The sequence below is a fragment of the Arabidopsis lyrata genome (assembly GCF_000004255.2).
Source record: "Arabidopsis lyrata subsp. lyrata unplaced genomic scaffold ARALYscaffold_6, whole genome shotgun sequence".
Taxonomy (NCBI): domain Eukaryota; kingdom Viridiplantae; phylum Streptophyta; class Magnoliopsida; order Brassicales; family Brassicaceae; genus Arabidopsis; species Arabidopsis lyrata.
Genome location: NW_003302550.1, coordinates 1,019,616 through 1,032,638, shown reverse-complemented (window position 1 = coordinate 1,032,638; position 13,023 = coordinate 1,019,616). Strand labels below are relative to the sequence as shown.

The 13,023-nt window shown below is 35.2% G+C and overlaps 3 protein-coding genes and 1 pseudogene across 5 annotated transcripts; 3 read left to right on the top strand and 1 right to left on the bottom strand.

Annotated features, from left to right (window-relative positions):
* The first annotated feature begins 72 nt into the window (after positions 1-72).
* LOC110224143 (cathepsin L-like) lies at positions 73-582 on the top strand. Its single transcript, XM_021023618.1, has one exon. It carries the CDS (start codon positions 73-75, stop codon positions 580-582), a length of 510 nt encoding a protein of 169 aa, XP_020879277.1.
* A 2,526-nt stretch (positions 583-3,108) lies between these two features.
* Positions 3,109-5,009, bottom strand: LOC9309166 (nucleolin 2). Its single transcript, XM_002870992.2, has 7 exons — positions 4,882-5,009; positions 4,669-4,769; positions 4,427-4,576; positions 4,137-4,319; positions 3,923-4,033; positions 3,645-3,817; positions 3,109-3,554 (listed from the first exon to the last, which is right to left on the bottom strand). The coding sequence occupies exons 1-7, from the start codon at positions 4,900-4,902 to the stop codon at positions 3,352-3,354; spliced, it is 942 nt and encodes a 313-aa protein (XP_002871038.2). The 5' UTR covers positions 4,903-5,009; the 3' UTR covers positions 3,109-3,351.
* Positions 5,010-5,350: 341 nt separating this feature from the next.
* LOC9309165 (aspartate--tRNA ligase 2, cytoplasmic) lies at positions 5,351-6,672 on the top strand. 3 transcript variants are annotated; one of them, XM_021023324.1, is made up of 4 exons: positions 5,351-5,558; positions 6,098-6,208; positions 6,320-6,373; positions 6,454-6,672. In XM_021023324.1, the coding sequence occupies exons 2-4, from the start codon at positions 6,101-6,103 to the stop codon at positions 6,535-6,537; spliced, it is 246 nt and encodes an 81-aa protein (XP_020878983.1). In that variant the 5' UTR covers positions 5,351-5,558; positions 6,098-6,100; the 3' UTR covers positions 6,538-6,672. The 3 variants fall into 3 exon arrangements, with proteins under 3 accessions (XP_020878983.1, XP_020878982.1, XP_002873097.1); XM_021023323.1 differs by lacking the exon at positions 5,351-5,558 and adding an exon at positions 5,921-6,010; XM_002873051.2 differs by lacking the exon at positions 5,351-5,558 and adding an exon at positions 5,921-6,020.
* Positions 6,673-9,574: 2,902 nt separating this feature from the next.
* On the top strand, positions 9,575-12,805 carry LOC9309163 (annotated as a pseudogene).
* Positions 12,806-13,023: the final 218 nt, after the last annotated feature.

The following is a 13,023-nucleotide window of genomic DNA, read 5'->3' as shown; positions in this document are numbered from 1 at the left end:
GACGCTTTGTTTAGGAATCATGGACTTTTAGGTGCTCGTGAGGAATTGTCGATTCAAGAAATTATTGATAGGATGCCTAGGGGTGCATTAGAGAATCGTCGTCTTACGAATTTTGATGCGTTGATAAACATTCTCAAGGAAGGAACAGTCTTAGAGAGTGAGAATCCATTGAATTATGGATTTGCAGAGGAAAGTACTGAAGCTGCAAATGTCCGAATGTACAAAGCTTTAGAGGTCAATTTGTACAAGTCTGAGGAGTGTGATGATGGTGATTATGATAAGCTGCTTGAGAAAAGTATCAGAAATTCACCAATAGCAGCACGCCTTGTTCTGGTTAATAAAGATTATGAGGCTATTAAAGGAAAATCAGTCTATCTTCCAGATGCATTAGCACCTGAGGATGCAGGACATCTATTGTTGCTTACAGGGTTTGGAGTTGATGCAAATGGCATAGAGTTTTGGGAGGCGCAGGATTCCTATGGACGGAAGCATGGAGATGGTGGGTTTATAAGGATAGCTAGAAAACAAAACTTGATCTCGGATTTCTTTGTGATGGAAATTGAAACAGAACCAGAAACTTGAGGTAATTATTTGATAAATCCCTATTTTCAATTCCAGTCCTCAACTGTCTTAAAAGTTTTATCAGATAATTCGGTTGTTCATGATATTCAAAACTCAATTGCATCTTTGTTTATGGGAAATGCATAGTTCAATTAATTTGCATAATCATGTTGACCAGATTACTGACAAATCTTTTATATGTTGCAGGTAACTCTTTAATGCTTGGATCAGGTCTTCTGATCTTTCATAGGTTTTAAAACTCTGTGTAACCAGTAGTAAGTAAGTCTATTAGGAGATCGATAAGGCTCTGACATTTCTTAGGTTTGAGTTGTTTTTAAGATCAAAATCATATTCTGCAAATGTAAGCTGCTTCAAAGTTTGTTGGTGTATTGAATCTAATCACTCTTAATTCTGACAAGCTTTGGTTTGCATTAAAAATGATGACTCTTTCATTTCCGGTTGAATTACATTGACAAAAAGTTTTCCTCTGAAACTAGCCATTTGATTCTTGTTTGGAGCCTCCAAATTTGTAGAACTCAATACATAAGTAACAAGGGTTTCTGATAACACATCATGTGGAGCATAAGAGTCCAGTCCAGGTATTCTACTTTGTAGATTCCCTATGTAATGCACATTTGGTGGAAACACAATACATCCCTCTTCATTTTCTGGAATGAAACATGAGATGAAGCTGATAAGCCCGTTGCAAGAAGTGCATCTTCGGCTGGAAACATATGCTGGTCCTCATGATCAGCACAGAGTTCTTCACCTTCCTGTTATTGGTGAGATAAAAAAGCAAAATTCAATCGTAAGGACTAGAAAGCAAAACCAAAACAAGGAACATATATAATGCAGTAAAATATAACAGATACAAATACTATCGAGCAAAGAGGAGGCAAGGGATCGAATATCATGTAGAAGACCCACGATCTCGTCTACAACTACATTATATTAAAGAAGTACCATCAGGACTTGCGAGTCCGACTTGATGTGACCTGCCAATATTTTACGGGACCAAGCCTCCTTGAGGGATGCTCTTACCGCTAACGCTTCACCCGTAAGAGCGGAGATAACATGTGAAGATGAGGCAGAGCCTATAAAAACAGAGGTGCCATAAAGGTTCCTGCCAATCCAGCCCATTCCACATTGGTGGCTACCCTCATTCCAAGCAGCATCAGTTTCAATTTGGATCGAGTCAGCAGTAGGTAAGACATAACCGCGGGTCTCTGCAATAACCTGCGGAGATGGTCGTCCAGGTGGAACTAAGTCCAAATGAAGTTGCCAGTTCCTAGCATCTTGAATGGCTTTGAGAGTAACTTCATCTTCAGCACAATTTTTTCTGATACAAAAAAAGCTAACTTAATACATCTAACCATCTGATCAATAAATCATTAAAATTCAACTTCATAACTTCGTTCGTACCTGACATTCATAAATAACGTCTCCGTCGACACTTCTTTTTGGCCTTATCAAACCAATGAGTCAAATACTGTTTCCAATTAATACAATCAATATACAAGACAAATATTTGACCTAACATTCATTAATCAATATACTATAAGATTTTAAGTCAAATATATACTATAAGATATGAAATGCGATTCCTTTATGACTTATAACTAGAATTCAACACAAAAAAAATTGGCAGCTAAAGCTCATAAGTATTATGGGCAGAAGGCGGAGCTAGTGTATTGGCAAGGGGGTCAATTGACCCCCATAACTTTTATGAATTTTTAATTGTTATATGAATTCATAATAATTATTTGATGTTTTTGTTTAAAATTTTCATAATGACCCCTATAAATAGTGATCTAACTATGCATTTGACCCCATGCATATTCATTTTTTAAAATTAAATGCTAGTTCTCTTTCCATATTTATATATATTTTCTTTAAAATGGCTACAATATTATAACATCTTTTCCATATTGATTTTTTCTTCTTTTTAAGACATCCATTTTCAGATTATTATTGTTTGCTACCATTTTTAAAAGATTGTTCTTAACATATATTTTTTGAAAAAAGTAAGATAAACACAATATACGATATATTTTGATTAAAAAAAAAATTGAAAAGAAATAAATATATAATATTATGAAAATAGATTATTTAGTTTTGTGCTAGGTAAAAAACTTTAAATGTTCTTGACAATTTATATTTTAAATATATCATCTATTTTTATATTTAAATAAAATAATTAAAATATATGACCCCGGTGAACAAAAGTTCTAGCTCCGCCACTGATTATGGGAAGACAATGAAGTTTGCAGAACTGATGCGTCCCGCTCTGTACAATTGCTATTCCTCTCCCTTCACCATTCCTTGCTTTTGTTTCATCCAAAGTTACCAAATCAACTCTTTAAACTTAGATGTTAAACTTAGTTGTGTAATAACGGTGTTAGAATCCTCTAATACACACATATTCTTGTATCCTTGAGTAAAAAAGTAATTGTGAATTTCAAGGAAAGACCTGTTGCGAAGAGATGTTTTTTTTGTCGATAACAGTGGGGTTCACGAGTATGTGATCTCAAGGAAAAACGTAAGTTCTAGAAGAAAATAAATGTTGCATTGTAACACTGAAAGCATATAACGTTACTGCGCGTACTATTTTTTAAACATCCAGAGAAAGACATATCATACATGCATGGGTGATGATGAATAAGCTTACTTTTAACATGCAGACAAAAACAAAAGAAAAGCCGAAGTAATTAAGAGAAAATAAAGGTAGCATTATCACAGTTATGAACACCAAAGAGGTTTCTCTTCTCCTAAGAGAGAAGAGAGAGCCTTCTACTTCTCCATGTACATATTCATCTTAGTCTTCATCTTGTGCATCGTCTTTTTCTTCTCCATCTCCATCATCATCTTCTTCTTCTTCATCTCCATCTCCACCTTCTTCTTCTTCTTCTTCTTCTTCTCCTTCTCCTTCTCCTTCTCCTTCTCTGTCTCCTTCTCCGTCTCCTTCTCCTTCTTAGCTTCCTCAAGTAAAATACCTAATATAACGTATAAACAAGGAAACTAATGAGAGGATTTAATTTGTTACCAGGAATAAAGAATGAGGAAGCAAGAGCAAATTTATGTACTTGGGAGAGTGTAGCCAGTAGTAGTGCAGGCGAGCGGCCTTCTTTTTTTTAGGATATCGGGTCGCGGCACAACAGGTTCAACTACAAGAGTCCTTCCTCCCATGTTACATCGACTTAGTTCCAGCGCCTTGTCTACACATCTTTCTCCTTTAAGACACAGGAAAGCTGCACCGCTGCAAAATTCAACAGAGACAGAGAGTCTTTTAGTTATATAATTCAATAACTTTTGAGAGTTGGGGAAAAAAATCACAAATTGGAGGAAGAAAGAAGCCACAAACCTAGAGAGAACTATAACTTTCGAGACGTATCCACATGAGGAGAAATGTTTACACAGCGCGATCTGCATATCAATCTCAGGAAGCGAAGTGTCATATCCGGTAACGCGGATCCTAAAATAAATAATTTGATTTAATAAGGAGATAAATGTTATTAACATGACAAGCTAAAAAAATAAAAATATTGATTGCAGGAGATAATATAACCAAAATGTACCTGTGTGTTTTGGTATCGGCGGGAGCAGCAGCACACCTAGGACCAGCATACCAAGGATCATCCATGAATACTTTCTGCGACGGTGCAGGCTTAACGATAGCAGTCCATCCTCCGACGTCAGTTCCACTAAGTTGCAATGCCTTTTCTTCGGCACCTTCTCCCTCGATCCTCATGAAGGCAACACTGTACATAAAACCAACGATACAAAAACAAAGTTCTTTTAATTTGAGTTAGTTAATTAGCAGAATTTAACATGAGAGAGATGGGAGGGAAGAAGCCACAAATTAAACCTCTTGAGGATACCCCTTTCAAAGTCTGTGGGTACATAAATATTTGTGATCTCTCCGCATGAAGCGAAATGTTTTTCCAACACGAGTTTGAGAGGATACTTTCGAAGCCAAGTGTCATATCCCTCAACGGAAACCGTCGTGCTGGAGATACTGCAACAATTTGATTTTGATTGCAGGTATAGATAATATTATGATCAACAACAAGAATTTCCCACAGTATATATATATGTAAATAAATTTACCGGGGAGTTTGAGAGTCTGCACCACTATCGTCACCACTATCGTCACCACTATCGTCACCACTATCGTCACCACTATCGTTCAATTCCAGCAAATTCAGACCCTAAGGTACAACAGAAGATCTAATCAGAAATTCTACTAACTTCATAATATTGAGAAACAGAGGTTAAGCAAAGAGTGAGTAAGAAGAAAATCCATAAGGAGAAGAAGATTACTTTGATGGCGGATTCGTCCATGGTAATAAGTAGACAAGAGCGACTGCTAGGGTTCCAGAGATATTTTTCAGATCTAGGGATTTAGCTTTGAACAAGTTTTTTTTTGTTTTTTTGTTTTTATTCTGGTTTGGGACAATCCTTTCGTGTATATAATATAAGTTACGAACAAACTGTTGGGCCTTGAATCTAGTTCAGGCCTGCGTTAAGCCCATATATTCCTAAGAGCAACAGCAATGGTGATCCTTAGAGGGCTCTAAGCCTAAGTTTCTTAAAATTAAAAACCCAAATTTAAATCAAAACTGATCTAAAACGCAAGAAACGTTCCTAGTTTTAGAGTTTTTTGGGCTGATAAGAGGCGCTGACGTGGCACCGAGATTGGTTCGTAAATGTGAGAAAGCAAAAAAAAAAATTCCTTTCCCGATTCATTTTATTCTCGACTCTCTCTCTTCTCCTTGTTTTCTAATTTCTCCAATGGCGAAATTGAGAGCAAATCGTGTTGTTCTTCATAATCCGGCGTCTAGGTCATCAAATTGGAAGAGAAAGGTGAAACAAAGTCGTAACCAATCATCCGTGATGATCAGCTCCACTGTCGGTGGTCACCAACATAAGTTCGGTGGACCAAATCAGTGCGTTCGGCAAATAGTTAGGCGATTCCATGCTCCAATCGCTTAATCACGGTATGAATCTAACTGTTTTATTTGTTACGGTATGATTAGATTAGTGTTATTAGATGTTATCGAAATTATGGTTTTTGAATTGAGATTTGATTCTGGGTTTATCGAAATTAGATGTTCTATGAGTTATGTGACTACGGTTAAAACATTTATTGGGTTTTCCAGAAAACTGAATACCTTATTCAACTTTGTTCAGTGTTAGTGATTGTTTATCTTAGAGTTATTGTCTTTCCATGATTTGGTTGCTTTGTTCTTGTATGTTGCTTTGCTTAATTAGCTATCACTTTTGTAGGTTTTTAGAGAAAATTTGCTATCCAAGGATTTTGTTAATATCCACACACTGAAACTCTTGGCTGGTAGTAGTGAAGGAGGCTCTGTTGTATTTAGGTTGGAATACCAAGGACAGCCTGCTTGTCTAGCTCAGTCTCCTCAGCTTCACAAGCAAATGACAATATGTGACTTGCTGTTAATAATCTAAATTCATCTCAAGTGTTTTCTAGTCTGTGACAGTACTGGTGCTAATATATCTCTTGTTTCTGCAGATAATGGACCTTGTGGACGAGTTATTTGTGTTTATATTCACTAGTTTGAATAACAAATGCAAAAAGGAACTTGAAGCTATTGGAAAACAATACCCATTTAAACCTTTGAAGGTAAACCATATATATATCTGCAGTATCATGATTCATGAGCAGCAAGGAGTAACAGAAACATAGTTTTTGTATCTTTTTGGATTCTGATAATTGGCGCTAATATACATGCAGTTTCTTGAAAAGACATTGAGGTTAACGTTTGAAGAAGGGGTTCAAATTCTTAAGGTATGACTTGTATTTTCTTTGTATTCTATCGTTTTTCGAATGGACTATCAATAATAATTGTAATCTTGATGTGTTGACAGGAAGCTGGTGTGGAGATTGATCCTCTTGGCGATCTAAACACTGAATCTCAGAGAAAACTTGGCCAACTTGTACTGGAAAAGTAATCCATCACTTATTTTAGTTTTCAAAATGATTTAGTTATTTATCTCAGAGTTACAAAGTTGTTAATTTAAATTTTTTTTTTTTTTAAGAAACCCATTTAAGGATTCTACCATTAGACAAAGAAAATTTTAAGGATTCATCACAAACTCTTAATTTTAAAATTGTCATAATTTATGATTAAAAAATGTTTAAGAGTTCTTTTAAGGATTCATCCATTGGGCTTGCTCTAATCTTCTTATTCACCCAAGAGGGTAGCATAAACATATTTCTTGAGCCGTTGAGGGATTTTTCCTATACGGGGGAAGATTCACTTTCCACCTATATGAACCGCTTTATATATTTTATAAAATATTGGTATTCGGTTGTCTAAGGATGGTGATGAATTAAAAAAAAAAACTATATATGCTTTGCTTAGGGTGAGTAGTGAAGCTAGCTAGTTGGCAAGTAATGGCTTCTTTTGGCGGCCAAGCAATTCTCTCCCTCTCTCTTTCACACACACAATCCTCGACGCCAAGACTTAAAATCAATTCCTCCTAAATTATTCATTTTAAAATTGTGATGATACTAGCTTCACAATACACTCAAAAATATTCTTCTTAATAATCTGTTTATATTTGTAATAACACGTTAGCAAGAAATAATTATAGAGAGCTTAGGACAACTAATATGTAATAGAGTTGAATGAGTGTAAAAAATTGGATATCAGTCCCGCTATAAGAAACTCATTATTTTGCTTACTTTTGTAGAATTCCTATCGAATTATGTAGTGCATATTAAATAACATGTTTTCTGAATTTTATAGATTGTTGCCACCGAGTTATTTGGTATACTACAAAGGTTTCTCCTTCTTTTTACCCCACAGCAAATCCCTCAACGGCTCTAGAAATTTGTTTATGCTTCACGAACCCTCTTGGGGAATAAGGAGATTAGGATTAGATGGGTTTAGAGATGTGAAAAAGAGAGACTATATTGGCTTAAACGCAGGCCTAAACTAAAATTAAGGACCAACTGTTTCGTAACTATCATGTACACGAAAGGATTATGTCCCAAACCAGAATAAAGCTTCTGGCGCCGTCTTTCTCCAAAGCAAAATCAAAAGCTTCTTCGATCTTCTCCCTCGTGTGGTTACCAATTCGATTCTTCATTCCCAAAAGGTTCTTGTCGATGTAACCCCTATTTTTTTTCCTTTTAATTGTTACACAGAATCATTCGAATGATATCTTAAATGTCGGATTGAATCGTTCGTTCCGTTGCATCGATTAGAAACCCTAGTTTTAGGAATCTGTTACTGATTTTGCTTAGTTTGTGGTTTGGATCTGTAGAGAATAATGACTATAGCTACGTATCCGCCTCCTCCACCGTATTACAGACTCTACAAGGATTACTCAGAAAACCCTAATTCTGCTCCTGAACCTCCTCCTCCCATTGAAGGCACCTACGTTTGTTTCGGAGGCAACTATACTGTGAGATTCCTCTGCATTTCCCCTCTTTAATCTTCATCTTTATGGGTTTTAACATTTTTCAACTTTTTGTTTAGTAGACTGAGGATGTTTTTCAACAAGGAGTGCCTCAACTTTATCCCAAAGATTATAATGTTGGTATGTCATTATCCTAACTTTTTGAATTATACTCATCATCCGCCTCCATGCAGCGTAACTCCTTGCCCAACACCGCCTACATGCTTGGCTTGATCGAATGAACTTCTGTTGAAAGAGGTTGTAGACAGTAGATTAAGACACCAATAACATGACCCAAAGCTTGCACAGACGACTACCGTAAAGATCTTATCAGTGTTGCCTTCAGTTCACCTGATGGGTACTCGGTTTGACACCAGAACTGTATGCTCCATTGGGACTGCACCAAACAATCACACGTACAAAATTATTTCAAAATGGAAGCAAAGACGTAAAAGGGAGGGAACATGGACATAAAGAATCTTGATAATAATTCAGACCATGTAAACAAGAATGCAAGCCATTATCAGACAAGAGGTACATACTCAGCCCCGGCTTAAATGGGCTGGGCAGAGGGGCGACCGCCCAGAGGCCCAACAAGAAAGGTGCCCAAAATGTTTTTTTTTTTAATTATGTTAGTGACAAGAGTCGTGAAACGACAAAAAAAAATTAGGGTTCATTAATAATGGATCATAAACTACACGAAGTATCCGCGAAGACATGGCCACACATGCAAAGTTTAATAATGGATCCTAAACTACATGAACTATATGTATCGTATGCCAACATATATGAACTATATGTAGTCATGTCGCCAACATCACAAACATTTTTTTCCGGTACACTTTTCGTCGGAATCCGGCATTGACCAGTTTGACCGGCGTTGACCAACATAAATATTAAAAAAAAAAAAAATTTAGTTTTTTAATATTTAGAAAAATTATGTTATTGAATCATTTATAATATTTTATAATTAAAAAAATATATACAATATAAAAATATAAAAATATTTTGTATATATATTCAATGCATTGATTTTTTTTTGTATTATTAAAAGAATTTTTCGTAATAATTTTAGATACAAAAATTAACAACTTATTATACAAAAAACTTTAGACTAGAGAGTATAGAAAATTTCATATTTACAATTATTTTACCTAATTGGTTTTTATTTTATTTTTAGTTTAGTTTTGAAATTATCAAAACTAACTAATTATAAAAATCAATGCATTGAATATATATACAAAATATTTTTATATTAAATATTGTATATATTTTTTAATTATATAATATTATAAATGATTCAATAACATAATTTTCTAAATATTAAAAAACTAAAAAATGTTTTTTTTTTGAATATTTATGTTGGTCAACGACGGTCAACGCCGGTCAATACCGGATTCCGGCGAAAAATGTATCGGAAAAAAATGTTTGTGATGTTGGCGACATGACTACATATAGTTCGTATATGTGGGCATGCGATACATATAGTTTGTGTAGTTAGAAATACATTTTTAAGCTTTGCATGTGTGGCCATGTCTTCGCGGATACTTCGTGTAGCTAGCCATCTTTTTTCCTTAAAAAAAAGAAAATTTTTGCTTTTCCGAATCTCTCTAATCCTCTTCTCTTTCTCGACGAAATTCTTGTCTCATACTCTCATTGTTTGTTTCATCATTCATCGATCTAATATTGTAAGTGTGTTGTGTATATATATTTTTTGTAGCTTTTCAAATAGTCAAATGTCTCAAATCTCAATTTTACTACTGATTCTGTAACGAATGAATCCCACCTACTACAAATAAATTAATAAACCTCTACTAATAGTCTAATACGTTTCTCAATTGATGTGTGTGTATTTTAGTTTCGTTTATGATTTTGAATAAATTATTCAATTTTGTTTCAGGTACTTCCGTACTTGTGCGTCTGGATTTGTTCTTTCGGTTTTAGGCATTGGCAATCACTCATTCACAATTTCTATAACAAATCCAGGTGCTATTTCTTCTTTTTAAATCTATTTTGATATCATGACATCTGGATGTGCAAAAAGAAAAAGAAAGAAATCAGAAGAACTATTTATTAAATCTCAAAAAGGTGCTTTAGATAGATTTGTTAAAAAGGTAGATGCTAATATTTCTCAATCAACTGAAAACGTAAATGATAATGGTTCTAGTCAATTGAGTGATTGTGGCGATGTTCCAAATGATGCTCCTAGTAATTTGAATAACAATGATGGTCCTAGTCCTTTGAGTGAGCATGATAATGTGTTAAATGCACCTTTGATTAATACTTATGATCCTAAATTTTGGGAAAACCTTGACAATAAAACGAGAGATAGGTTAGTTGAATGGGGACCTAAAAGAGAATTGAATTTGGTGTTTCCTCTTGATAAAAACAATAGACATTTCTCATATGATTACTATTCTAGAAAATTGAGTAATGGAGAGACGTGCGATAGAAATTGGTTGTTTTATTCTACTCATCTGAACAAAGTATATTGTTTTTGTTGCAAGTTGTTTCAAACTCGTGGTTACTCAAGTGTGTTAGCAAATGATGGATATAATGATTGGAAGCATCTTAGCGAGAGACTTAAACAACATGAGAGAAGTGTAGAGCATATGTCTAATATGAGAACTTGGAATGAGCTGAAAATTAGATTTGGGAAAGATAAAACTATTGATAGAGAATTACAAAAAGAAATTGCAAAAGAGAAAGAACGATGGAGGCTTGTACGTTAGTTAGAATTATTGCCGTTGTGAAATGTCTTGCTAAAAAAAGCTTAGCTTTTCGTGGATCAAATGAGAAACTATACCAAGATAGTAATGGGAATTTTTTAGGGATGATTGAATCTATTGCTGAATTTGATTTGATAATGCAAGATCATATTAGGCGTATTAATTGTCAAGAAATACATCATCACTATCTTGGTCATAATATCCAAAATGAGTTAATTTCTCTTTTGGCTCATAAAGTTCAAGTTTCTATAGTTAACATCATAAAAGAGGCCAAATATTTTTCTATCATTCTTGATTGTACACTGGGTGTGAGTCATCAAGAGCAAATGACTTTAATAGTACAATGTGTTAGGATATTAGATAAAAAGGTAAAAGTTGAAGAGTATTTTTTTTAGTTAGAGTTTCTAGTTGTAGATGATACATCCGGATTAGGTCTCTTTGAAAAACTATTAGATGCGTTAAAATCTTTGGATCTTGATGTTGGAAATGTGAGAGGCCAGGGAAAAAAGTGATGTATGATATGAATCCACAATAAGCACAAAAAGAATACCCAAAAATGTCTTCAATACAACCAAATTCAGAGAAGAAGATACTACTGGGATCAAAGTTAAGCCACCAATCGTTTTTCCCAGACAAGAAGTAAAGAAGACCAAAAGATGTTGCGGAAGGGATCATAAACATTTCTCCTTGTCAAATTCAAAACACAAATTATCGCAAAAAAAATAAAAAAAAAATCCCGATTAGACTTAGACAATTCCTCAACAACAACAAAATGGAAACCACGATATCCTAGAGGAAAATATCCCTAGAATAAAATACGGAAAGAAAAAAAACCATCTTCAAACCTAAATCCCTAGATCTCAAAAATATCTTTGGAACCCTAGCAGTCGCTCCATGGACGAATCCGCCATCAAAGTAATTTTCTTCTCCTTATCGATTTTCTTCTTATTCACTCTTTGCTTAATCTCTGTTTCTCTATTAATGTTTTTGTTCGTTCACAAGAAAGTTAGAAAAATATATGAAGTAGAATTTCTAATTAGATATTTTGTTGTACCTTAGGGTCTGAAATTGCTGGAATTGAACGATAGTGGTGCAGTCTCTCGAAAACCGCGGTATATATATTATTTGGGAAATTATTGTCGTATGTGTTGATCATATAATATTATCTCGACCTGCAATCAAAATTCAAATTGTTGCAGTAAGACGACGATTTCCGTTGAGGGATATGACACTAGGCTCCGTGAGTATACTCTCAAGCTCGCGTTGGAAAAACATTTCGCTTCATGCGGAAAGATTACAACTATTTATGTTCCCAGAGACTATAAAAGGGGTATCCTCAAGAGGTACGTACTTTGTGGCTTCTTCCCTCCGATTTTCCCCTGCTAACTCCAAAGATATAATGTTTGTTTTTGTATCGTTCGTTTTACAGTGTCACCTTCATGTGGATCAAGGGAGACGATGCCGAAGAAAAGGCATTGCAGCTTAGTGGAACTGACGTCGGAGGATGGACTGCTCTCGTTAAGCCTGCACCCTCGCAGAAAGACATCATGGATCCTTGGTGTCCTGCTATGCTATCCAAACATGAAACACAGAGGTACATTTAAATTCTTGTGTATCTGTAAGACACTTGGCTTGTCATAAGTTTGTTCTAGCTTGTCATTTTAATAATATTTCTCTCCTGCAATCAAATTATTATTTAGGGTCCGCGTTACCGGATATGACACTTGGCTTCCTGAGATTGATATCCAGATTGCCTTGTGTGAACATTTCTCTTCCTGTGGAGAGGTCACGCAAGTTATGGTTCTCCCTTGGTTTGTCGCTTCTCTCTTCCTCCAATTTGTCCCAGCTCTCAAGTTATTGAATTATATAAGTAAAGACTCTTGTCTCTGTTGAATTTGACAGCGGTTCAGGTTCCATTTATCTTGAAGAAGAAAGATGTGAAGACAAGGCGCTTAAACTAAATGGGTGTAAAATGGGAGGAATGAATCTTGTAGTTGAACCTGTTAAGGCGCGACCCGAAGACTTAAAAAAAAGAAAGGGGCGCCCCTGCACTACTACTGGCTATACTGGCTATATGCCCTTAAGTACATAAAATTTGCTCTTGCTTCTTGATTTTCGATTCTTGGTAACAAACGAAAACCTCTCATCAGCTTTCTTGTTTATAACTTTATATTTAGGTGTTTCAATAGAGGTGGCTGAGGAGAAGAAGAAGAAGATTGAGATGGAGGTGGAGATGGAGATGGATGAGAAGAAGAAGAAGAAGATGAAGATGGAGCTGATGAAGGTGGAGAAAGAGCTTAAG

Bases quoted from the DNA above. Each gene is read 5' to 3' on its own strand.
- LOC110224143 (XM_021023618.1), top strand. From the start codon at position 73: ATGCCTAGGGGTGCATTAGAGAATCGTCGTCTTACGAATTTTGATGCG.
- LOC9309166 (XM_002870992.2), bottom strand. From the start codon at position 4,902: ATGGACGAATCCGCCATCAAA. The intron at 4,770-4,881 runs GTAATCTTCTTC...GTTGTACCTTAG, and splicing joins TGGACGAATCCGCCATCAAA to GGTCTGAATTTGCTGGAATT. The intron at 3,555-3,644 runs GTACATAAATTT...ACGTTATATTAG, and splicing joins TACTGGCTACACTCTCCCAA to GTATTTTACTTGAGGAAGCT.
- LOC9309165 (XM_021023324.1), top strand. From the start codon at position 6,101: ATGGACCTTGTGGACGAGTTATTTGTGTTTATATTCACTAGTTTGAAT. The intron at 6,209-6,319 runs GTAAACCATATA...ATATACATGCAG, and splicing joins ACCCATTTAAACCTTTGAAG to TTTCTTGAAAAGACATTGAG. The intron at 6,374-6,453 runs GTATGACTTGTA...ATGTGTTGACAG, and splicing joins AAGGGGTTCAAATTCTTAAG to GAAGCTGGTGTGGAGATTGA.